This window comes from Apus apus, chromosome 1 (assembly GCF_020740795.1).
Source record: "Apus apus isolate bApuApu2 chromosome 1, bApuApu2.pri.cur, whole genome shotgun sequence".
NCBI lineage: Eukaryota > Metazoa > Chordata > Aves > Apodiformes > Apodidae > Apus > Apus apus.
In genome coordinates, this window is record NC_067282.1 from 150,220,280 (window position 1) to 150,247,574 (window position 27,295).

Consider the following 27,295-nt stretch of genomic DNA (forward strand, 5'->3'; position numbering starts at 1 on the left):
AGAGAATGGAAATCAAAACATTGTAAAGCTGAAAGGAAGGTATGTAATAGCTAAGATGGAGTTTAAGCAAGCTGAGAGGGAATTTGAAGAGCAAATAGTAGGAAGTTAAAACTGAAAACAGACGTTTGCTCAGTACACCAAAAGCAGAAAACCAGAGATAACCAGCAGGACACTCCAAACAACAAGCAGAAGAAACAATTAAAGACAATAAGGACATGGTCAAGAATCTAAATTATTTATTTGCATCAGTCTTCACCAGAGAGGGTGCTGTTGTGTTACTTAAATGAGGGACTCACACTTTCCAAATATTGAAGATAAGGAGCAGCCACAGACTGCAGACTCAAGAGAGAAGTTGGTGGAACAAATCAAGAAATCAAGGGCATCGTGTCACCAGGTTTATCTGATATTTCTTGAAGACTTCAGGAGAACTGAGAAGTAACAAAGTTGCTAGGAAATACCTAGTACAGTAGAGGACTGGAAGACTGTGTTATAACTAAGTTGGGGATTTGTGGTGGTGGTTTTTCATGGTGTTGGAGGAGACCTGGCAGTTAGAGACAGGTATGTAATTCTAATTTGCTATTATGTAAATTGGCTGAAATGTGTTAAAAAAACCCAAGCCCCACGCCTCCCAAATTACGAAGCACACAGACAAACACAACATAACAGATACAAGCCAGTACAGTGTGCATAAAGAAAAGAAAAAAAAAAAAAAGAGGGGGGGGGAGGATGCGTCTTTGAACCAACTACCAATTTTTGAGCTGGCTACACCAGCCAGCACACCTACCCAGGAGGTCCCGTGACTTGCTGTATGGAGAGGCAAGCAGCAAGTGATTACCTCCCTGCTCCCGCACCCACATCTGACGACCACCAAGGACAGAATGATGTTCATGTTGATAATGGCACATCTGAACAACGCACAGGTGCATGCTAGAGGTTATGCTGCTGCAGCACAATCCAGTCCATCCTTGGGAACATTGTTAAGCCAAGCAGAAATGCACATCTGGAAATCAAAGTTTTTAATACATATGATACATAATGGTGGACACCTTCAAGATCTGACCGGAGATTTTATGTAGGTACAACAAGTGTTAAACTCCCTTGGGATCAGCTTTTGATATCATTCGTGCACATTAGCTCATCAATAGGACTCTGTTCTGCAGGGTTCTTCTCATTTGCAACATGCACATGGGGGCCCTTTGCAACGTGTTGTGGACCCTTAATGTTGAGTATCACAGAATCACAGAATTTCTGAGTTGGAAGGGACCTTAAAGATCATCGAGTTCCAACTCCCTTGCATGGGCAGGGACACCTTCCACTTGAACAGGCTGCTCAGAGCCCCATCCAACCTGCCCTTGAACACCTCCAGGGATGGAGCCCCCACAGCATCCCTGGGCAGCCTGTTCCAGTGTCTCACCACCCTTACAGTGAAGAATTTACGCCTGATCTCTAACCTAATAATATGGGTAATATGGGACTTGGGGAGTTCAGATTTATTTATATTTTTTTTTTAATATATCTTAGCTAGGACTGAGCACTCATACCATTTATTCCTAGCTCTTCCCAGCTTTTTATGTAAACCTTTACATAAAGCCATTAAGAAGAGAAGAAAAGCACTTTGGAAAATTATGCAGTGATGTATTCTTATGAAGCCAACACTCCCAGGGGAAAAAGTAAAAATTACACATAGCCTCCTGCCCCTTTTTATTTCTTGTCAGATGTTGCCTTTTTTGGCTTTTCTTATATACACAGCATGATGAACTGATATTTGTAGTTTAAATGTCTGGTTTAACTGCATGGTTTCCACCATAACAAAAAGCTCTCATGAAATGTCAGGTTAGAAATAAAATCAAGCTCTCGGGGGATGAGGCGGGGAGAAAAGTAGAAGGTTCAGTGGCTGGAAAACAATATGGAAAAATAGTGAGCACAACGCAATGTGGATCCATTCTCCGACTCAGGTATTGGTATGTGCTCTATGGGGATCTGGAGTAGGGAGACAGACACATTTCTCACTGAGTTGTTTCTGCTTTCTCTATTAACATTGCAACAGAAATTACAAATAGCCCTGCAAGGGGTAGTGCATTAAATCTCATCTCTTCATCCCATGTAAACACAACATTAATACTGAAGAATAAAGAAAATGGTAAAAAGTCCAGTGTCTTGTTTTCTGCAGTTTGCTTGTCAGATTTCTGTCTGCCCTCCAGCATACTCCTGTGTGTACCGAAGTCGTGAACTTGACCAGCCCACGTTCAAGCAAACACTCACACTCAGATTCCAACACATTCTTTTCTCCCCCTCGAATAGGGAGTTTATTCCTAACAGTTCTGCTCCTTTTAATTATAAACTCCTTTAACGAAGTAGTTCTGAGACCTTGCAGCAGGCAGCAGGAGAGCACCAAGGCTACTATTTGCCATGTTTAATATTCCTGTTCAGCAAAGAAGTCCACTTAAAGCCCAAGGCTCAATGCCCTCATGGATGGGCATGCACTGAAATGAGCCTACAAATCAATATCCCCCTGCACAACGTGTCTTATAGGCAAAATCCAATTCTTGCCTAAAAAAGATAAAGAGTTACAGCCAGGCCCTTTATTTTACGAGACATACACGAACAAGCTGCTCTGATGAAAACAGACCTTACACTGACAAGTTTTGTTCACTTTCTGGCAGAACTACTCATCTTCTTTACTGGACCACCAGAACTGTTGATGGGAAAGAAACACAAGGGAGACATTTCCTTGGCAAGGAAAGGAGCAGCATTTAGGACTGGGGAAAAGGCAGGGAGGGGTACGGGGGATTTTCCTGATAAAACAACTATTTCGAGAATAAAAGACACCTAAACCATTAACACACCTTCTCTGGAGTGCAGTATAGTATGAGCGTCCCCTTTGTTTTCAAGGCTAATTCAGACCTTTGGCTCATCCTGCATTAACAAGGTCATCCATGTTAACAGGGCCCCTGTGAAAGCTCACAGGTGACAGTTCCCTTTAAGAGTAGTGCAGATTTGAAATTCACAGGACAGCGACCCGAAGATCTTCCTTTACAGATAAAAAGCATGTCAAATTATTAAATAGCAACATGAAATCCTATATTCTGAAGGTCTGTCTTTGCTCTGTAGTTTGGAGAGCAGAGTGCATTCCCAGCCCCTGCCCAGTCCCCACCTCCGGCAGCACGGCGGGCGCGCAGACAGCTCCTCTCGCTGACACCTCACCAGTGCTAAAGCTGAAAGGCCTGGGGTAGTTAGGGAAGGGACGAATGAGCATAGTCTGAAGACACGTGTCACTTCAAATTTCTACTGTTAGAACTGTCGGGTATGATATAAAACCAGAAAGTATTTCTCAGTTCAAAGTTTGAAGACTGGGCCTCAAACTTTGAGCGGCTCCTCCTTTCAGTGTCCCCGTTTCCCGCTCACTGGCTCTGCTGTGCTAGCTGTTGTTCTCTGCCGTGAGATATTTGAGGGCTGCGAAGCCATAGTGGCGTGACATATCCTGCTGGAACTCCTCCTTCAGGGTCTTGAGACAGATGCGGTATTGCTTGTTGGAGCGAAACTTGGTGATGTCGAAGCTGGGGGCGTGTGGCATGTGGATCATGTAGGCATTGGGCAGCACCGTGAACTCGTACTCCTGGGGGAGAAAGACACCGGCTATGAGGGTGTTCCCGAGCACTCTGGCAATGCATCTCTCCCACACCTCCTCAGTCAAACACGCTCCATCATGTGACAGTGCAGCGTGGCTCTCAAAAACAATACAACCACACAGTTATGGCAAATAAGCCTTCTTGTTTTAAAGATGTTTTACCTTGCTTTTATGAAAGACCAACTTTCCCTTTTTAACTGTTTTACTCCATGTAAGACAAATAATGAGGCAACAGTATGAAAAGCCATGTCTGCAGCACAGCTTTTGCAGTAGTGTGCTTGCAACCAGCACAGCTGTGACTGCACATAGCATGAGTCTCAAGTGGCCAGGCAAAAGCATGTTTTTTCCCCTACAATGTATCTTGCTTGAGATGCTGGAACAGGCAGCCATTGTACTTCTTACTTTGCTTTGCTCGTGTACTAAGACACTTACTGCAACAAGAGTGTCCAAACCTATTTATAAAACTGAAATGAGAGGAGAATATGGTATCTTTTAAAGGCAATGTGTGAAAATGGACCTGCTATTTCCATATGCTTTGAGAAAGTTTTATGCAAATTGAGTTCTCCTTCATGAAGTATGTGATACTGTGCTAATTTCCCCTCTCCTCTAAAACTGCTTCACTAATTCTCTTTATTTGTATCTGACCAAGTTCTTTGACAATTTCTGTTGTTTAAAAACGACAGTTCATTTAATTATCAATTATTCCTGTTAGATTTGTTCCATTTTTATAATTACATATATGATAATTAGAGCAAAGCTAGACAAGGACTGATTCTTAGACAAGCTGGAAGGTCACTAGTGTAGGGTGTGCAAGAACCACATATCTGGTCTGCAAAGAACTGGGCAAAAAATGGATGTGAACCTCAGTATTCTATGGCCAAGCAAAGAACCCGAACTACTAGGACACTTCCTCTTTTTTCATATGAAATTTCAAAAACATACTACTTGTATGGGGTGCAGATGACAAATTTTGAAGACATCATAGGCAAATTTCCTATTGTCTTCACACGGTTTCTATTTACAACTCTTGCTGTATTGATTCATTAATCATTCCTGCAGAAGACAGTGGGCAGGGAAGGAATAGCCACTGAACATGCTGGCTAGAAAAGAAAAGGTGCACAACTTCCCCTGGTTTTCAAAGTCTAGCTGCTTGTAGATTTAGGAGTCTGTGCAGAGACAGAGTATCTGTAGCACAGGGGCAGAATATTCAAAAAACATTTTGTTAGGGAAAGAGATCTATGGGAGAGAACACACTTGTGCTAATAAACATGTGTGTTTCACCTATAAATATCTCCTCACCTAACAAAAGATGATCAGCCTGGAAAAGACTGAAAATGATGCTACCAGAAACCAAGTGTTTCCACAACACAGCCCAAAATGAAGCCCAGACTGGAAAGAATTGAGCAGAACACAATGTAGATCCATTTCCCAGCTCAGGCAGAGAGCCCAAAGTGCAGCTAAGGCTGCAGCGCTGTCCCAGAGACACCTATGACACAGCAGCATGTGTTGGACAGGGAGGTGCAGATGCAGCTGTTTGGCTGCTCCTTTCTCACTGTTGCCTGCCAGACAGTGCTAAAGTGGTAAATCTTTGTGCCAAATAACAATGCTGTCATATACAGGAATGGGCACCTCTGAGCTTCCCTTCTGGGTGACAAATGTACAGCAAGAGCAAAATAATCTGATGCTTGCAAGCAGAACTCATTTAGCTGGAAGAGACTTAGAATTAATGGGAAACCAAATGCAAAAACAAAGGCTGGTGTGATGGAGTGAGAAGAGCTGATAAACTACAAACTACAGAATATGTCTCTATGGGACCTTAAAACTAAAGGCTGAAGCTGCACAGGAAGATACATCCCCCTCATATAATCTTTTCTTTGTTCTCTGCATCTCAAGTCTGTAATTCTGCAGGTCAGGGACCATCTATGCCCTGCAGTGTGAACTGTTCAGCACTATGGTGCTCCCATTCCTCCAAAAGGTCTTCAGGCACATAAAGCTTTCCAAAACCTTACTAGTCTGCTGCTAATAAGCCCCTCTGAAAGATGCTGGGGCTGGGGTCTTGGGAAAAGGATTGCTCATAGTCTAGTTCCACAGTCACTAAAGAGCAGGGAAAGGTTTCCTAATAGCCCATTTCTACTATAAAGAAATGTCTGTTGAGAAAGCAATGCACTTGCAGGAACCTCTGTCCTTACCTCAGAGGTTACAAATTCTTTAGACAGAGACTGTCATTTTCTATGTATTAGTGCAGCATCCAGCTGAGTGGACATCTGCATGCTCTCAGAATAATAATGACAATCACTCCATGCTTTGTGCTGCTCTGAAGGACAGTAGTGGCACAAGCCCTTGGTAAGGAGTCTGAAATAGTTCTCTTGACAGATGCTGTAGTTGTGAGGAGCAGTGCAATAATTCAATTGAGAAGCTGTTCTGCCTCCTGGTAATGAAGCCAGCCAAACAGCTGGCAGCAACCTGGTCTGTGGACACTCCAAAGCAGAGGAATGCCACAGGGGGAGGCAGCTGTGCCATCCCACGTCCCCTTCAGGCTGAATTTGTGGGAGAACAGACCAATACCCATGCTGTTACAGATGAAAATAAAAATTCTTTTCAATGTGAGAATGTTTTTAAGGCTGCAAGAGTCAGAAAAGCAATTCCCCAGAGTTACTTCCAACCCAATGGCCATTTAAAGTATCTGCACTATTATCAACTTTGAAAAATGTTCCAATTTCCCACATTAATCTGTATGCTGGGCAGATTCTGAACAGAAGAGTCTCTGAACAGAAGTGTTAAACCGTGAGTGCTAGATAAGAGCTGCCAGAGGGAACATAAGCCTTGTTACCCAGATTAACAAATAATAAATCATTACACTGGCACTCTCCACAACTGATGGTTAATTGCTTAGTGTTTGGAAAGTGCACTGGCAAGTTAAGTATTATTATTAATGATAATATAAGGGATAATTCTTTTACTAGTCTGTAATACATTTTTCTCAACATAGTAAGTAGGTACAAATTTGTTGGGAATGCCCTTTTGCAAACAGAGGGCAAATGGCTGCCCACCCAAGGTGACTGTGTGGTTTTGTAAGCAGAAGTAGAAAATATCCCTCCCACGCGGGTGCCTGCATACAAACACACTGTAACCCTCACTCCCATGAACTTGCTGCATGTCTTGTGCTATTCTGTTTCACATAAACTGGTAAGAGGTAGGCAGAGAAGGATCAGCTATATCCCAGATCCATCACAGAAGCCAGCACTGAAGGACACAAATGGCCAGAAGGCATGGGTTTTTTGTTAGTTCCCAAACTGGGAACAAACCCAAACTAAAAAAAAAACAACCCAACAACCCAACAAACTCAAACTAAAAAGAAATGCCATGACCCAGACCCTGCTGATTAGCACAGCAGTTAGTTTCACATCCAAGAACAGCAGGGAGATGCAAACCCTGCCATTTTAGTAAGCAGCAGCACCAGGATCCCACAGAGACATAGTCACTGCCAGTGTCTAAGATCTAGGTCGGTAGCAGGGACCTTGGCAGCTCTGAGAGCTCTAGTGCCAGTCTGGGACTCTGGAGCTTCCTCTGCATCCTTATTCTTACATATTTGCCCAGCAGCTCCATCCCAAGCCACAGAGCCAAGAGGTAGGTAGCCCAAGGATCAAGTACCTGGATTCTCAAGAGCTTTATAAGCCAGAGCTTTATAAGTTGTAAAGTTCTTGGCTTTGCAGAGGTGCATTTTAAATCCATGCCAGAAATCAAAGATGATTGCCTTGGTTTAAATTTGGATTGCTTTCTGAATTCTAAATTAGCATTTGGGACTCACCAACCTCTGCTTAACTGAAAGAACTTCAAGCTAGGTCTACAGATCCCCTAGCAGGTGATGAGACTGGCAAAGAGAGCTGCAATGTTGGGCACACTGTTGGGCAGCAGGCGGCCATGGCAGGGATCATGCCATTGTGAGATAACAACTTTCTCAGCACTGACAAATAAACTAATTCAGACTCAGTTCTCCTTTTAATGCTTGACAAGGACTAAATTGAGTGTTCCCAACTAAAGAAGCACTCATTAAGGAGCTCAGTAAGGCCAAATGAGTACTCTGGCGATGCAGAGCCTGAAGCCTTTCTACAGAATGCAGATTTCATTTAACAACCCTGCTGCCGAGCCCTGGGTGAGACACACAGACATTGTCTGCTCACCTGTGCATCCAGTTCCATGATGTGAGCTACTTTGTTCCAGCCAAATCCGACAAACCGCCTGTCATACTCCGGGCAGTCCTTCCTCACAACAACGTATGGCTCAAAGTCTGCTTCCCACTCAACGCGGTAGGGAGTGGTGGCTGTTCGCCACTTGGCAAAGTTCGTTGGCGCATGCCCTTTCGTCCAGACATGGTACCTTAAACAGACAGAAATGGCAGGGATGTGGGGAGGCAATTAGATAGCACACATCTTGGCAAGGCAGCAAAATATTACCTGTTAGATGAAATGCTCAAAAATAAGGTCATTAGCTTGCAGTTCACATCATCATTTTCAGGATATATAGGAGACAATTTCTAGGAAAATTTCCAGCACGCTTCCCAGAGCATGCTCAGTGCTTAAACACATCTAGTTGGTGAAGGATAGTGTGAAAACACTACCTAATGCTAATGTAAGAAAGAATTACAAAGTACACAGGCAGTTCATCTGCACTACAAAGTCCTGTGTCTAGCAATCAAGCAGCTGTATCAGTGCTCTAAAAACAGTGCAAAATTCTGTGTATAACGTCCTAAAACCGTATAGAAAAAGCTCTATTTCTATACGATAGTGACATTCATGATCTGTTTCATATGCAATTTTATAATTTGTATGAGAGACACCTGCAGCTCTGGATAAGTGTTGTTTTATTAATTACTGTTGTAATTATGGTAGGAGCCAAAGTACATCATTAAATTAATAAGTAAAATATGACATAAAGGCTTTCTGATGCACTTTCTACATTGTGGGGCGTACCCATGTGATCCTGAGCAAGGTAATAAATTTGATTCAGAGAAAAAGATCCTTTTATACTTTGCTAATCTCATTCAGGTCACAGCAGGTCCCTTCCAAAACCAGCTTGAATCCACCCCATTAGTGCCAGGGCCAACGACTCTCTCACCCACTTATTCTTCTTATACCTTTCTAAAAATCAATGGGACAGACTCTTTCTGCAGACTCATAGATTAAATAATGAAACAAAGGCCTAGCAGGCTGTCTGTATTACAACACTCTGATACGTGTAACAGAAGGGGCAAAACAAACAACCTGCCAGTTCGTAATATAAGGTACATTGAATTCACAGGGACGCCTCATGCTAAAGTAAAGGGATTTGAGTATTAAATATTTGAAGAATTAGGACCTGTGGTAATGTTTCAGCTCCAGAAATCCTTGTAAAATTGCAAGCCATTGCTAAAAACAGGGACATAAAACCACAAACTAGGAATTTCCACTTTGACTGGATATTCATATGGCTTATAACAGGATAAACAGGGAGGTGTTCAGCTTCACTGACTCTTCTTGCTCAGGGGCAATGCAGGAGGACAGAATTATGTAGATAGCACTGGGGTCCCAAGTAATCTATGGTCATTTGAAGGCTGCATTTCAAAACTGTAAACAGGTTGCATCACTTTCTGATATCTGGCTTGGGGACCTGGAAAAACAAAGACCTTCTGTATTAAAAACACTGACAGTAAATTAATTCTTTAGAGGTTATCAGAAACCAGTGCCAGATTCACAAAGTCACTTACAATCCTTAATGCCCTTTGGAATAATCTCCAAAATGCTTATCCCATTTATTAGTCTCTTTCAGAAATGAGTTGGTAAACTACTCAGTCACTAATGGGAAGCAATCTATGCTGGAAAAAAGCACAATCACCATGTGGGGTTTAAAATTATATGGGATTGTGGAGGATCCTGTATCTTACAACATCCTACCTCCGGCATTTTGAAATTAATTATGATAATAATAATAATGACTATGAAACACTTACAAAGTGATTTGTCTCTTCAAAGCCCCATACAAACCTTGGTAATTGAGAGATTCCTGCAGAGAAACAGTCAAATGCTGCTGCTATTCTAGTAACACTCTCCCACTGATTTAAACAGGAGGAGAACATGACACTAACCATAAAAAAACATTGATTTCTTTCCACCTTTTTTGGGGGAATGCAGTGTAATCAGTTACAGCAACTCAGGTATAACCTCTGTGCACTGAGAATGCTGACCCTCAGGAGAAAAAAAAGGGGAGAGATAATGAAGGGAAAACATGGAAGTGAGATAGGAGAGACTAAACAAAGCAGAAAGGAAGGAAGAAACCTAACTGTACCAAGCAAAATACCAGAGATTATCTGCTTGCCTTTTCAGGGTGAGTGATGTGATTGGAGAGCAAGAGGAAGACAAAAGGATGGCTAAGGTCAGGGCAAAGAGGAAAATTAATACAGGATGGTCAAATAAGTTGTGTGCACATTAATTCTGAAGTAATAATTAGACTGGAAACAAGAATTGTGAGAGTCAGGATTACATGTATCTGTACAAACAATATATATGGGTGTACAGATACGTATGTATACACTCACATATATAATCTGCTGGAGCTGTCCTGGGCAATGGCTGATCATCACGTGAAAGGTACTGCTAAGTAAGATATGCAGACACCATTACATGCATATCCTTATAGAGGAAGCTACCAGAAAAGAGTAAGTAATTTCCAACAGACTTTACTCTTGATGATTCAGTTGTGAGGAGTGGTTCACTGTCTGCTTTGGTCTTCCGTCTCACAGGACAAATTAATAAATCTAATTTTCCTGCTCAGGCCCTTCTTGCTCAAGATTTAGGTACACGCTGGATTTTAAGACCACGCTCAGTCTCACTGACGGACTCCCAGAAGTACTTTGTGAAAATTGTGAACAACGTATTTTTCACTACACTGGCAATTTTGACAAATCCAAACAAAATAATTTGATCTCTGTAATCAATCGCACAAAACCTGCTGTCTTTGGGTCAAATGTTTCATCTTACTTTCATTATCTATTGATTTTATTTTAAAACTACAGTAAACTTTGCTAAAGTTAGTAAAACTAAACTGTTACTCCTCTCAGACCATTTTTCTTCCCTGCCTTGTCCCTTGAACCTTCCTGTTTCAGTAAGAGAGATGTTTTGGTGAAAGAAAAATTTTCCCAGTTCAGTTCTTGAATGCTTAAACATTCTTCTGGATTGTGGATGCAATCAGTTGATTAGTTAATCAGTTGTTGCTGGTTATGTTTTCTCAATATGATGAGTCTTCTCCCAGCTGTGGTTTTCCTTGTGCCTAAAAGCTGTGTTGGCAGCACATTTGTGGTACATCAGCTATTACCTAGGCACTGAGGGAGGACATCCTTGTGAGGCACAGGCACAGCCAGCACCTGCAAACAAAGCCAGCAAGCTGGCACAAAGCAACCCAGTGCCACGGAAGGTTTCCATACAGCACCCCTTGCCAGCTGTCGATGCTCACGTCTTCCCTTTTCTTCTGGTGGTGACTGGGGGGTGTAATTGAGAGTTGTTTTGTAGTTCTTAGCTGCCCAGAGGTAGAAAAGGTCACCAGTTGGAAAAGAGGTGACAAAAGCAATTTCAGTGAGGGAAAGATTATAATCTACCATGTGGTGTGAGGGACTGGGATGCTGCAGGCACTCTCAGCAATCACTGTCACAGCAGTCCTCCCCAGCTCACTCCCACCCGCTTAGCCTCCAATTGCAGAGTTATTAAAGCACCTTGAAGGTGGAAATCCTCAGCCCAGACCACAGCTGCTTTGTGGCTGTTGATAGATTTGAGCAATGAAATGAGCCAAAGCAAAGTGGGGAAGCATTTGTAAAATGTGTCCTACATTAATATGTACACCAGCTACAGACTGCACGTCCTTCAATTCTTATTTAACCTTGCTCTGGCAAAACTCCCACTGATATTAAAAAGATTTTTGCCTGAGTGAGACTTGAGAAAGAATCTGCAAATCTGGCTGTGTATGTAACGTGCCAATTTGCTGTATAGCTTGAAGATGAAATCTGTAGTGGAAGGCCACTGCTGTGCAAGCTGAAAATTTGACTGTTGGTGGAATGTAACATCTGAAAATCCTGAGGGTGTTATTTTGCACTGGAAGGATCTTTTTATATCAACTGTGGGATAAACAATTATTTTCTATCTAGAAGTTTCTTGCTAACTTGTATGTCTTTGACTGTTAAAAGAATCATGTGAGAGCAAAAGGCTCTTGCTCTATCAGTACCCTGAAATATCTTCCAGAGAGAGGCAAGCCTCTCTGAGTTGCCTCAAGTTTCTATTTCAAGGCAGTCACTGGTAGAGGCAGTGTCAGAATTCTGTTTTCCAGCCTCACACAGGCTGTCTGCTATGACATGTGCATGCAGCCTCATGAGGGAAGGGTGGCTACTGCAATGCAAGGTGTGTGATATGGGGAAAGGAAGAAGTGTCAGGAAAGCTCTACAGTAAGGGAAGGATGGGAGAGGTGATATAGAACTCCACTAGCCATGGGGAATACCTTGCTTTTTCATAGTTTTTTATCTGTAGATCTCAAAATACTGTAAAAAGGAGAGGTGAACATTGTTACCTACATTTCAGAGATGAAGAACAGAGATGTAAGGAAGAGAACTGATTCACATACCATCTCCCAGCAGGGCAGCAGTGGAGCCAAGAAGAGAACACAGGTCTCCTAAGCCCCCTCTCTGTGCAGTATCACAAGGCAATATTGTGCTCTTCCCATCACTGCGATGCTTTACAAATGTCTGCTAATCAGACCTTACCACACACACCCAAGAGACAGTTAAGCCCTGGTAGTTGCATTTTAAAACTGAAGAGTCTGGCAGATAATAGATGGGACTTGTTCACAGCCACAAAAGGAGTCTGTTTCAGAGAGAAGCTCCAAATTTAGGTGTTCTTCACTTCTCAACTTCTAGTCAGAGTACACTCTTACCTCTGCATTGAGAAATTATAGCTATTTAAGCAGCTGTTTCACACTTTAAAAGAGCACACAACAAGCCTGCACTTCTTTTTCTGCTAAGTCAGTAAGGAAGTGAACCAACAAGCAGAGAGAAATTAGTTTTGGTCACATAAAGGACATAGCTATTCAGATAGTATTTGGCAGCCAAAAAGCAAATTACATGCACATGAATGTAATGGTCTCGCTTGATTTTGTAGTGCAATAAAAAATGATGAAAATAAACCAAATTCAATTTAACAACTGAAGTCCTTCAGTAGAGGACTATAATACTAGATAAAATGCTGAGCTTACAGATTGAACATATCCACATGTGATTCTGTTCACTGCCTATCTATGAAAAAGGGGAAAAAATCCAATAGGTTTCTTAATGGAGATAGTTAGCTGGCAGTGAGAGAGAAAAAAAAAATTATTCACAAGAACATAAACAAAAAATCTTTGAGGTAATGACCACGAGGTCAACAAAAGTACTTTCCATTACCTGAATGTGAAGAGGGTTCCCATGTCCAACATAGACAGTAGCTCTGCTTTTGACTTGGGGAAGGAGAGTCGGTAGCGCAGGGTCTCAAAAGCAGGTACAATCAGAGCTTTCTTGGTGTTAGCCAGGTCTAGCTGGATGACAGACTTCCTGGCAAAAAGAAACAATAAATACAAGCAGGAAAGTTTTAAACTGAGAAAGTCACTTGGATTTTCAAAATGAAGAGCAGAGAATGGGCAGTTTGATACTGTAAATGTAACTGTGGCTCATATTTTTTTTCCCAGGGGTGCTTCGTATTTTCCTTGACTTTTGATTTGCTGCTTTAAGAGGGAGATCAACAGAGTTCAAAAACAGCTTGTATGTTTGACTGAAGCTGTTTGACTGATCAATGCTGCCCAGTGTGTCCAAGGGTGCAGAGCTGAACTAACACTCTGAGCATGCCAACTGACCACCCCTTTAAGAGAAACATGTTACTACATATGTGGGAAAGAGCTGTCCAGTAAATGGTAATTCTAAAAAAATTAACTCAGTGGGACTTTACAAGGTGAGAAGCAGTAAAGTTTGGCTGCCTTTCAGCCTAGCTATTCTCTGTGCTATGCTGTGGCATCTCACTTTTTACCTCTGCTTTGGAGCTCTGTGCTCCCTGCAAGGTGAAAATTACCTCAACATCACTATGAACCAGATACTCGTCCCCAAGAACACTGTTGCCAAGATGGTTGGTTTTTGTCCAAGGTAAGGCACAGGTCAATTGCAACAGGACATGGTGTAAATCAGCAAAGCTGTAAATTAGCAGTATTTTTTTTTACTATTGTTAATCCATGTCCACGGCAGTGTCCAAAGATCAGAGCTCATTATTGTTTGGCTCTACAAATAGGGCAAAGAGGCTGTGTCTACAGAGAAGAGCTGGGCACTGGATGCTCTGAGATACCTGGCTTTTTGCCTTCTTTAGCTGCAAGTTGTTCAGTGCAGAGACTGTTTTGGTGTGTGCAGGTGTTTGTGTGCACATCCTGCATTTTGTACAGTAAGGCCCTTCTCCAGACAGAGGCCTTAGGACAACTGCTGCAGGGGACCAACAGCCTAGCAACCTTACACACTGAATGCCAGGGGTATTTAGTTTATTCTTTCCTAACAAACTAAAACTCAAAGAAGTTACTTTTCCATCCCCAGACCAAATCTTACCATGCTTGTCATTAGAAATAACTCCGTCTCGATTTTCCTTTCATTATCCTCATATTTCATATGAGAAATATGCCTCTCTCTCCCTGTCAAAGTCAGTTCCCCTTAACAGGATTCACTGTCCTGACTTTTATGTTTCTGCAACAAGCAATCAAAGACAATGTTGACAAGCAGCAAACTCTCTCCAGCTTTATAAGATGAAGGAATTGGGATCACTGTCATAATAACAGAAGGACCAAATAAACCAATTTTTCTAGGCCCAGAATGTCTAAAATTCGTTTATATTGCCATGAGAGAAAAAGAATAGCAGAGCTGTTTAATAAAATCTGAATTTTAGAGAATTCACACCACCCTATAGGCCTGTTCTATAAAAAGAAATCTGTTCTCAGAGCCTTACTGCAAAGTTTGCATTGTTTAAAGAACCTCTGCCACATTCCAGTGAACTTTTCACAACTGAAGGATTTCAACAGCATCTTATTATAACTTTTTGTACTTTCCTCACTAGCTTCTCCCTCCTCATCACTAATGGCCAAGATATTTGCATGTAAATAGATTACTCCTTCACAATCAGTCTCCATGACCTTCCAGCTCACTGAGCAGTGCCAGCATCCATTCCTTAGGATGCTCTTAACGTTCTTTCCTTTTCACACCTTCTTTGCAAGCAGAGCACACTTAACGAAGTTTCTGTGACAACATCTCAGGCTTTCTGGACTCTGTGCAATCTATCAGCATTGAGCAGTACAGCTTTGGGGATTCAGTTCTAGGAAGGAGGAGGTAATGTTTTCAGTGATGCTCACCTTTTGAGCTCTGCAAGGGAACAGGAGCTTCCATTTATAGCTATTGCTGTCTCTTTGATGCAGAGCTCAAAAGTACCAGGCAAAAATCAAGGCCTTCCTGTGCTTGGCAGTGTCAGAAAGTAGGAGACAATCCTGCCCACCAAAGTTCACAGTCTGAAGTTGAACAAAGCTGAATCTGGTGTAGATATCAAGCAAGGAACAGCAAAGACTGTGAGACAGAGCAAGTTGTGTTGAACTCAGTGACTCATTTTGGAAGGTAAGGGATACAAGCACAAAAATGATGTGGGTATCAATAATCCTTTCTGCACAATCCCTACTATTGTCACATGCAAATTTAATATAGGTGTCAACAGCAAAACTGTTGGAAAGAATAATTTTCTTATTTATGAACCCAAAGGCAGAGTGAACAAACTGATAGAATAGGCTGAAATCACTTGCACTGTCAAGCTCCATATGAAAAGAGGAGAGAAGCAGAGGTCTGAAAACAAGATGCTTGTAGTGGATGCAGTCTAACAAAGGAACTAGTGGAGGCACTTTAAGAGTGAAATAATGTAGCAGGATAATCTCTGCAGAATCATTTTAAAGAGATATGTGAAAATTTGAGGTGCATACTGCTAGGTCCAAAGTGGAAGGCTTCAACAAAACGTCAAGAAGTCCAGCAGCACTGACCTGCATGTAGAATAGCCTGCCTTAGATGTGGACTAGATGACATAAAGGACAATGTAAAGGGAAGAAGGAACCAGTGCTGACATCCAGGCATTGAACCTGAGTGACAAAGAACAACAGAAGCCCCGTGAATGGTGATAAAGGCAGGGAGGATTTGGTAGAGGAAAAAACCACCTTCTGTTTTCTTGTAACTTGGCTGGTGGTCTTCTCCTTGGAGAAACAGCTGAAAAGCTAACCTCTTCCTCCTGGAAGCAAATCTGCTTTTCCTTTTCTGTTGGATTGACTTTTTTTCCTGCTTTGAGTGGAGGTGCCATTTGCTGGTTAACTGGTTCTGTGATACTTGGAATAGGAAAATTTTCACTGTTGATGTTGCAAGATATATGGAATATAATGTAAGAGATGCATCTGGTTATTTTGTAAACTAGCACTGAGTTAACAGTTTAATTCTTGCTCTATCCTTATGAGAGCTGTTTTTTTGTTGTTTTTTTTTTTTTTTGATTCAGTAATATCAGTGCAGTATTCATTTTCCTGTTATCTGTCCTTTTCCCTAAATCCCAAAATAAGGGTATGTGATTTTATGAAGAGCTTTCTCTTTGCTAGTGTTGTCCAGGAAACCGTTTCCCAGGCACCTTTTTGTTCAGACCTGGTGCATGTCGTTCTGACACAGCAAAGGTTGGGTTAAATTTCTAAATCTGCTAATCAGCTGTATTTTTCACAAAGAAGAAACCAATCTTAAGTCACAGGAGTCTCCTCACAGGTTGAATGAATTCCAGCATGTTGGTACCACTCTTTTAATCTCCATAGTCCTTTCCAAAAATAAACACAGAATTCTTGTCCTCATGAGGGCAGACGGTAACATCATTCCCATTTCTGGAGAAGTTCAGACACAGAAAAGTTAGCAATCTAATCCTAAAGCACTGAATTAAGAACAAAACAAGAAAGATGGAAAAAAAAAAAAAGAGTCCATTAATTCAAATTAGCTTCCACCATCAGGACTTGGTAAATGGTTAGTTCGAAATCAATGGATCTGACAGTCACAGAATTTGTGGTAAGAACTGGAGAGTTGTCAGTCCGCTGTTAAATTCACTAGAAAGTTCTTCCTCTCTGCAAAAGCAATAGATCATAGCCTACAAGGCAACCAACAAATAAAAATCAGCAGGCAAAACATGAAGTATGTCTCTTGCTGACAAGCTGAAGAACAACCAGAAATACTTCACAACTCATATTTCAAGTGACAGGTATAAAACCTGTGGAGAGAGGTTGGATGCCAGGTCCCAGTTCATGCTAAATGTGTCACTGGAAGTGAAGGGCATATTTTACATAAATGTGTCAGAAAAGAACTTTAATGCTAGCTATGACAACTGTACATCAGCAGCCTGTCCATTTATTTTATGTTAGAAGAACCTTTAGGATGACTCACACATCTTACTTGTAGCAACCAGAAAGAGCCTTTACCTTTGAGGCAATGACAAGATGACCTCCATAACTACTGAAGGAAGGTGACAAAAGTCTTCAGCTCAGCACGGACCATGAAAGTGTCTGAGTCTTGTAAACAGGAAATCTTTAAATGATACATTTATTTCCTTTTGTATGTCACAGAAGAGTAAGGTAGGACAAAAAGGGGGTTTGCTGAAGATTAAAAGCATTCAAATGGTCTTAGCAAATGTGAAAAAGCTCAACTAGCACAAATCTAAGTGCTAGTAACAGATACCAAGAGGGACCAGTAACCATCATCTCCATCAGCTTCTCCTTCAAAACTGGTCATAACTTTTCACATACGCCACCTTCAAAAAACATTGAAAATGTTTTTCAAAATTCCTTTATTTCTGAAAAGATACTGTCTATGGAGATACAACATACAATATTTGCAAATCAGCAAACTTGTAGTGAAAGGGATGTCTCTGGCTCATCCTGTACAAAGCAATGCCTGAAACACCACACTATTTCTAATTCCTTATGGTTCTTCTATCTGAGGAAATGAAGACAAAAACGTTTGTATGTCTCCCTAGCGAACAATCGCTGCCATTCAGATCAACGGCACTAATCAGCTACTTGCAGAGGTGGTGGGAACAGTCAATGCAGAAAGACACAGTGTATCTGTATTTAAAATAATCTCCCTGCACTTCCCTGCTATTTTGCTTAGAAAAATCATTATTGAAAAAGCAACAAAAGCCTCTAGTCCACACGCATAAACATCCACTCCCTCTTTAAAGAGCAGGCAGTAGCAGATTAACAATTTTGATATTCCCAGGTGACAGAAACTCACAGAGTTAAGACGGTCAGGGCCTCACAACGGGCTGGTAGAGTAACCCAAGGTCTCAGATACAAAAGGTTTCATGCAAACCTTTTTTTTTTCTGAAACAGCACCAACGGGTGGCATTGCTGTGCGTTTAGTCCTATAACACATTATCACTATATTAGAATTATTTCTATGGTTGCAATATCTCAAGTGTAAACATCATCCTGTCCTCTCTCTTCTTCCTTTCAGTGCTGGCTCCCATCACTGCACTGTGAAGCAGTATGAAGGAACAAGTTGCTTTTTTAATATTACATGCCAGTATCAACAGCTGCTATCCTTACTGTGCCCAGCATGTATCTGAACAAATACAACAGTATGCAACACTGATGTCAAAAAACAGAAAAGCCAATAAAAACTGTCCCTACACGTATCTTGATGCAGTAGCTAATGTGTGCAAGGGACAGAATTATTTTGTAGTCCTCATTGCACAAGTCAAAAAGAAAAATCCCTAAAATAAGTGGGAAATGAGGTGACACAGTGCCATAGAACTTCAATAGTATTATTGAAATCCAGTGTCTTAAAAAGCCATAGTGAACATAGGACTCAGAATTTGAAAAAGGCAATGAGGAAAAAGTGAGAAGAATCTTACTAAGTCATTAAACCTGAAACAAAGGATTTCCTCCATAAGTTTATAATACTGGAAGGTGTACTTCCCTTTACACTCCAGAACCCTGGGCCTACAGGTGGAAAGGAATCATCTACAGGCAGACCTTCACTGGAACACTTAGATCAACTTTTACCAAATTCGAACAGAGATGAAAAGCAAAACTGGTCACAACTAAGGAACTGAAATCCTCCTGCCTGACCACAGGGTGTCCTCCTTGCTCTATGCTTTGGCCTCGGATGACCAGCCTCTGCAGGGAGGGAAAAGGTCTTTATTTTAAAAAGCTCAGTTAATGGATCAGAGGTCTGTAGTTTGCTCAGCCCAACCTGCTCGCAGTCATTATGATACAATACACACTAAGGTTACTATTCCCAGGTTCCTTATGCTAATTATTTTGCCTTGACAGGTGCTGGTGTTGCAGTGGTATTTTTGAGCTGGTTAGACTATCACCCTCTTCTCAAGATACGGAACTGGATTTAGAGTGTGTGACAGGGACAACAAGTTCGGAAAATGCTTTGCATGTTTTTTATGGCACTGTCATTAACAACCAGAGATGTTTTGGGAAATTGCCTGGTTCACATCTCTGCTAATATAGGATGTTTGTGCACATTTCATAATACTTAGTCCAGTTAAATTTTCAAACCAATTCTTCTGCTGCTTTGAGGGAATTATTCTGATGGCTAACAGGGATAACATTTAGACCTGAGAGTTATCTTTCATAACTGTGTTGCTTTACTTCCAGTTGCAGCCCCTTCTTCTACCCTAAAAACTATTTTGCCTTGCTGGGAATTGTCACACCTTTAAAACTTGTAAGCTGCCTCTTTCAGATCTGCTCAAACTGCATTGCTTTGGAAATATGTGAGAACGGTAGAGTGTGGAGGGGCTGAAAATGCAGGTGACAATGGGAATCCCTCCACTGTCCATTTACCTGAGGTACTCGTAGAGTCCATACATGGGCAAGAAGTCAATGTCAGACAGAAACATGTATGGTGTGCTGATATGCTTCATGGCCACATTCCTTAGCAGATTCACAGGGTAGAACTGGCCCTCCTTGTACACGATATGGTAGCCGACATTGTGGCGGCTCATGAGTACTTCTGAGCCCTGGGCGTAGCGTAGAAATTGCTGGGCTTCTGCATCAGAAAGATAGAGTGCCAGGCTGATTGGACCTTCCCAGTGTTTGCAGATGGCTTCAAGCATCTGGAGCCTGGAAGAGGAAGGGTGAGAATAAGAAAAGGCTGTCTCCCTGTCTTACACTCTTTGCCTGGATTCAGCTGATCAAATGTAGATATCTAAGTGAGACAGATTGGGGTCACTCCATATGCTGTGGAACACAACAAATATTTCTACAGCACAATTCATCTCATCTAAGTTGAGGTCTCCTACTGGACAGATGGACTGCACCCTAGACATGCATACTTCTCCCTATTGAATGCAAGGGAGCCTAAGACGGCCCTATCCCAGATACACACATCCACAGCTCAGATACCTAACACTATGTGAAATCAATACCATCTTTTCCACCTAAAGCACTGATGCTGTAGGAAAACTCACATAGACAATGGGACTTCATCTGATGGCAACTTTGAGCAGTTGCAGGGATCTGTTCATATAGATCTACTTACAGGATAGGAGTCTCATAAACTTAACCAGTGCCTCCTGCCCAATTCACACTGCAGGTCAAGCTCTTCTCACACACCAAGATACTACAGTGCCCTTCAATTAGCTCGTGGAGGAGAGAGGTGTACAGATCCACAATCATTTCACCTCCTGTTCAGAAAAACCTTCCCCAAATTTTTGCAAGGCAGTTAGTCAGATCTTAAAAGCTGTTAAAAGCAACAGGTCAAGGGAATACTGACTTAAGTGAACATTTGCATAGACTAGAAGAAAACTCTGCCAGGGAAAGGGCAAAAGGATGACACATTTACGGAAATGGGATTTACTATGTGCAGGGAGTAAGGGGAGAAGGAGGAATAGACATGGCATTGCTGTGGAGTATCAAAAGAACATTTCAGACAAAACCATCATTTAAAGTTCTGATTTGTAAATCACAGAGTCATAGAATGGATAAGACTGGAAGGGACCTTAAGGAATGCAACCTCCCTGTCATAAGCAGGGACACCTCACATTAGGCCAGGCTGCACAAAGCCTCATCCAACCTGGCCTTAAACACCTACAGAGCTGGGGCATCCACAGCCTCCTAGTCTGGAAACCTATTCCAGTGCCTTACTACCCTCATGGTGAATGTTTTCTCAGTGTCTCAAATTCCATTAAATCATTTTTTAAACAGGGTGTATTGATGTATATTTTTTAAAACTTTCTGCAGTTACAATACTATTGATGAAAATGACAACAAAAGTTCACATACAAAAATATAAATCTAACCCAGTGCAGTCAAAATCGTTTAAGTACTTTGGGTAATTTAAAGAGAATTGCCTAGAGATTAAGATATGCCAGAAAAAAATATAGCAAAGACTGATTACAAAGCCTTTTGAGTTAATACAAAGGAAACGAACCTATGCAGCCTAGCCAGATATTCTCTTAAAAATTAGGAACACGTATGCAACATGATTATCTTCTCTCCCTTCCAAATCCACATTACTAGATTTTTCCTATTAATATTTATACAGAACACAATAAAAGTTTTCTTCATCACCATAATCAAAGAAAATAGTTTCTCCCTCCTACTACCTGCCTAAACTTTGCAGCTGAAAGGAATGATATACCAGCGAACACACATTCTGATTTAACATTAATAGCTTTTTTCCTGCATTTCTGAATGATCATGATGACATCCAAGACAACAGAATAAGTTTTTCTTAGATATGAGGTATTACTTTTACTAGTCAACACCTGGTACATTATTTTCTTTTTATGTATTACTGAAACAAAGGTTATTATCAGCCTGAAACATACAGTGGAATTAGAAACCCAAATGGATAAAAATAATCTAAAAAGTATGTGAAGGCTTTTGATTGTACAAATAATAAACAGAGAAAAACACTTCTTTCTTTTTTTTTTTTTTTGGCCTTTTTTCAACATAGTGGAAACCTTTTAATCAGGAGATTCCAATTCATCAACGCTCAGATTGAGGGCAGCCTTTAAAGAAAGGAATCCTTGCCTGCAAGAAATGCAGCAAAATGCCTTCAAGGACTCCAAGCAGTGGACAAATGGCATACATCACTTATTTAAATGGCACACCTGAAAATGCCTGCAAAGCGTTACAAGATAGTTAAGTGGAAATTGGGTTTTGCTGGTATAAATTTCCAGCTGGACAGCTTAGGGCCCTTGCGAATATCCATTTTGCTGTGTCATTCTCACCAACAGGCTCCACTTTCACAAGTTTGATCCAGAGACTGCTGGTTGATGCTCCATGATCTGCTCTCTGTAGGTTGTTACAACAGGCTCCTTAGAACATAAAACTTAGAATTATGAGTATCTAAGTTCAATATGACCAAGTTATTTGGGTTTTGTTAGCACTCTTGACAAATGTGTTCTCTTAAGGACTCTAGAGATAACAAATACACTCCTGTACTGCATAATAATGAGGTCATAATTTAGTTGGTAAATTTTTCTAAAGGTCTTTTTCAGTCAAGAGAATTCTGCTGGAATTCAATAGTTTCTTAAGACTATTTCTTTCCACTTTTCTTCATAAAAATACTCAACCAATTTAGAACTCATTCTCATCCAGACTTAAAGCAGTGTAATGCTCATCCTATTTTTCCTTGTCCACATCCTCATCTCACATTTTTATAACTCCCACTCTGATTTCTGAACCCCATGCCTTTGAAAAGGCTGCCTAGCCATGTGTGAAAACCACAGTGATGCAACCAAGCCATTATCTAAGAAAATGTCACATCAGCGTAAAAGGTGACAACCAATAATGGCCAGCACCGGACAACGTCCATCTCAGAGCTTATATCTAAAGACATTAACGTTAGCTCCTAACTGCATCCCCTTTCTTCCATTCCCTAAGCAGAGACAAACATAAGCCTGCCTCAGTCTCAACTCCAACAGGACTATAACTGGAGACACTGGGAGCTGCTTCTTTGCTTTTCCTCACCTCGGATGATCGTTTGAAAGAACGATGCAGAAAAGTAGAGCATAGCACAATGTTTATGTACATACCATCTTACATCTGAGACATTGTTCTTAAATGTCTATAACTATGCTGCAGGAGATTAATAAAAGTGGCTTAAAGAAGATAAATAAATAAATAAATAAATAAATAAATAAAATCGGTAACTGAAAGACGTGAAAGAAAACAAAGCAGCTAAACAGTTCTTTGGTATGGTATTATTTATTGATTTTAGCTGAAAGAAAGCATTTCAAACTCAAATCAATAATTTATAGCAACACACCAACAAAGTGACGAAGATCTTGCCTGCACAGTATCAGGAGGGCTGTTCTTCCTGCATAAAAATGTGTGGTTCTGTCTATCAATAAAAACATGTGTCCCAGTGAGGATCCAGAAAGGGAAACAGATGCTCAGACTTTGCATCAGTGCTAGTGAATCAGCACTAAGCCCCAGCTCATTCTTTTGAATTCAGTTCTGGGGGGAGAATATAGCACGTGCACAGACAAGCTTTGCTAATTTACTGTGGCACTTGCTTAGGGTCTGGCTTGATTTCTTTCTTTCTTTTTTTTTACTCAAAGATTTGTGAACACTTAATAAATGTTTCCTCAATTAAAAACCAATAGAACAGACACTGAAATGCATAGCAAATCGTAAGACAATGTGCAGGATGCAGTCTTAAGGCACTGGTGAAACAGAATAGCCTTCATTTATTTGTGTTTATTTTTAAAACATGCTGTAAATGTTCTGTTGATCTGAATTCCTCTATCTGGAATAGTGTAGCAGTGGTGGTATCCATGGGTCATGTTGTATTCTGTACATGCTCGGCTAAATAAAATATTAGTTTCTGGCTAATATTCAAGGAGTTCTGACCTGTTTTATAACCTGCTCTGATAGCAGTAACTACAAAGCTTGGATTGGATTCAAACTGAGAAGCAGGAGGGAAAAGGAGACTGACAATGTAAAATCTTACAATGCTGGCTGATCTGGACTGACATTCAGAGCTTCTGAAAAATGACAATTCATTGCAATAGTGGAAAACAGACAGGTGCAGGTGGAACTTGTCACTAAACGGATTTTTTTCCACAAAATTTCACTTTACATCACAACTGAAAGTTGTAAAGATTTAAACCAAAAATGTTACTCTGAAAATCAACATTTGTTTAAAAATGCAACGACTCCTTTCAAAAGGAGATTCTTCATTTCACACTAGCACATTAAAAAAAACTAATGCATTATTTTCAGCTTCCCAGTTTGAAACTAGAAACTTGAAATATTTAGTTTTGATTTTTACTATAAGAAAAATCACTGATTGAAATCTTCTGCAAGGAAAATGCCAATGAAAGCAAAACTAAGATTGTCCAATGAGGAAATACTGTGACTACAAACTTGGGCAGCTACAACTGCTTGCCTAAGTCTATTACAAACATCTCCTGTTTTTCTAAGTTGCTGCAAAACTCCATAAACTAACAATGCCTGACAGTCCTGACAAGTAACAAACCCTACAGCTGCGGTTTTCTGCCTCTCCAGACTCGTGTATGCACCGCAGAGCTGGTCTGGATGGCTGATGAAGAGAGATGTTCCCTACCTGTCCATGGAAAGCTGAGCCACCAGTGTTACATCAGTGTTGTCTGCAGCTGGCTCGTACTCGTAATGTAGAAAATACAAATGGGTGCGATGGACGGTGAAACGTTCTCGACGGAATTCATAGCATAAGTCATCCTCATCCAGCTCAGACAACTGTTTCTGGAGCTGTAAGGAAAGAGGGGACATAAAGATGAGTTCTTTGCAATTATTGCAGCAAATCAGAGAGAATGAGGAGGTTGGCAACTAGCAGCATGATGCAATGGAGAGTGGATGTTGAACAGAGAGTGCAGCAGGGCTTTCCCAAGCCTCACTCCTGCACGTCACTGGACGAGAGATTAGAAGAAAGAACTTGTAAGTAAATTGATAGGGCAGACAGATAATTCTGTTATGGCCCATATATTGTATATATTATCTGTATTAATTTTTCCTCCATAGAAGCTAGCAACGAATCAGTGAATAATCACAAGTTTAATAATCATCAGGTTTCAGAGTTAATGCTCCAACGTGATACATAATGTCATTCCTTATAGGAAGCAGTGTTTCAAACTACTTGCAGACACACAGCTCCAGCAGACAAGACTCAGCAGCAGATTAAGCTTGTATGCTGGACTGCGAATTCCCTTCCGCTGCCTCTGTTGGGAGAACAGTAACTGCTGCTAGCAGCACAGACAGACAGCTGAAAAGTAAAGTTTTAACTGACCATTATTCTGTCTCTTGAGATTTATGTATCTGCACCGTTTCAATTTTGCAATAAAAAAAGTCTTTCAACTGCAGAGGTGCCAGAAGTAAGCCTATGCTTTTAAAAGGACTTAACACTTCTGGGTACCTGGTTTGAGAAATCCAGAGAATGGCAGATTGGCAGAGAACAGCTATTTTTCAGACTCCCTTAGAAACCAAGCCTCTTCAAAGTTAAAACAGGCATCTGAAAGGAGTCTAATCTCAAGTCACTTAGACATGTAGCTTTAACAAAATAAAAGTTCAGTTCTTGTGAAAGAAGGAAGAGAAAAACTGACCAAATGTCTGTGCAGCTGACCAATTCTATCCTTGAACTATATTATTTTAAAGTCAAAGGTCTAGCTAGATTATTTAAAATGCATTCATTAAAAAGAAAAAATCAGTCATACCTGATGTAAAATGTACTACAAAATGTAATGAAGATGAAAATTATATATGGTCTTAATATGTCAAATAGAGTTTTGCTTGTGTTGCTCTAAAATGTAGGATATTAATAAAGGTATGGGTTTTTTTTTTATATTTTATTTCTTAAAAGCATCCCATAAGACTATGATTGCTTATTTACCAGTAAAGAAGAAAAATATTTTCTAGGAAAGTTAGAAGTTTTTATAGAAATCACGGTGCCCTTCAAAACTATTTAATGCAACAAACAGATTATTAAATTATAGGCATTCATTTAGATTTTAAAATCTCTTTCTTGTGTTCTGTTCAGAATGATTTAAAGTAATAGCTTCACCATCTTCAAGGAAAACAAATGGAAAAGGTACATGTTTCTTCTTCTAATACTGTGTTAAGAAGAAGAGCTGTTGTTCTTGGAACTGTAGGCATAATGGTTGTCATCAACAATAATGCTTACAGCTGAATATTCTCCTGTGAAGGCTGATGGAATAATTCCTGATATTTTCTTGTACATCACTCTATAATCTTCTTTTGAATAATGGAAATACCTCCTTTGATTTCAATGAGTTTTGGATTGTGCTCTCATTCTTCTGTGATATTGTTCTGCACAGATCTTAAAACATCCCTCAAGAAAGACTGCTTTTAGAAAGATAAGAGTTGGAATCCTGACAAATCTTTACTCAGGCAAAACTTCTATTGAAATCAAGATCTCTTTCAGTGGAACAGAAATCATGACTTCTTTTATGTCTTCCTGGAGTTTCATTCATTCTGCCTTACAATTCATCATTCAGCTGAGCCTGTACTTTATTTTCCAAGTCACATTCAAGCAGTATTTGAATGAAACCAAATATTTAGAACAATGACTAAAAATAATATTGTATCTTTCTGCTTCTTCCTTGAAAAGATACATTAGTATGCCCTTAATAGAATTATCAAGTAGATTATTAAAATTTAAACGGTTAAAACAATAGAAAAGCACATTTTAGGGGTACCTTACTATCCTGCTGTATGTGCAAATGTCCAGGCTAGAAGTTTACAATTGCACAGGAGCTATTAACCAGGCAGTCACTGAATGATTATCACATTACATTCAGGTTGCAAGCTAAGAGGATATAAATACTTAATTATGAGTTACAGAGTAACTTTTGGGGCTAAATTATGGCTTTGCAATACAGAGACTTAGGTGGGGAAGAGGAGGAGAGACAATTTCTTAGAGGCCCCAGTATTTTGATGGTGAAACTCACCAAGTCACAAAGTTGGTGATGGAGGAGAAGCAGCGAACAGCAGAGAATCCCTTCTGCTACCAGGAAAGGAAAATCTTGTTCTTTCTGCTGCATTTCTTAGAGTCAGGATTTTGTTTCTATCTTGACAGACTTTTTCTGAGCCTGCAGATGTGCATGGTTCTCCCTGGCACTTCACATGACTCATGATCAGTACTGGATGTAGTCCTCTGCATCTCCTTTTCCCAGGTCCCTGCCAAACCCTCTTAGACGTCTGTTCCCAGACTTCTCTTGCTGCACAGTGCCTTGACAGGTTGATCTCCTTTCTTTTGTTTCCCCAGATTGTTCCTAGCCCTGTTACTTCTTGTGTGGCAAGTTCCATGGTCTAAGTCAGTCCCAGCCCTGTTTCTAGTCTTAGGGTCCCTATTCACGTAGTCTGCCAGCTCCCTACATACCTAGAGGCACCCAATAGTCCTTTCCTCTTCCTGCTTCACTGTCTCTTTAGAACCTATGTCTCAATTAACACTCTCCTTTCTGCCTTTGATCTAGCTTGCATCCTTTTTATATGTGAATCTGGATTTTTTCTCCTCCATATTGTCTGGACATCAGTACGGGCAATGGACATCCCTCAGAACAGTAACCAAACAGCTTCCTGCCC

At 40.7% G+C, this 27,295-nt stretch overlaps 1 protein-coding gene across 5 annotated transcripts in view; it reads right to left on the reverse strand.

Annotated features, from left to right (window-relative positions):
* Window positions 1-214: 214 nt before the first annotated feature.
* LARGE1 (LARGE xylosyl- and glucuronyltransferase 1) overlaps window positions 215-27,295 on the reverse strand; it is a 275,262-nt gene continuing 248,181 nt past the window's right edge. For all 5 annotated transcript variants that reach the window (XM_051625695.1, XM_051625667.1, XM_051625687.1 and 2 more), the window contains exons 11-15: window positions 24,285-24,448; window positions 19,550-19,828; window positions 13,083-13,229; window positions 7,810-8,005; window positions 215-3,616 (exon numbers count right to left, since the gene is read on the reverse strand). In XM_051625695.1, coding sequence (XP_051481655.1) covers window positions 3,419-3,616; window positions 7,810-8,005; window positions 13,083-13,229; window positions 19,550-19,828; window positions 24,285-24,448 — 984 coding nt within the window. In that variant the 3' untranslated portion in view covers window positions 215-3,418. The remainder of the gene's footprint in view (window positions 3,617-7,809; window positions 8,006-13,082; window positions 13,230-19,549; window positions 19,829-24,284; window positions 24,449-27,295) is intronic.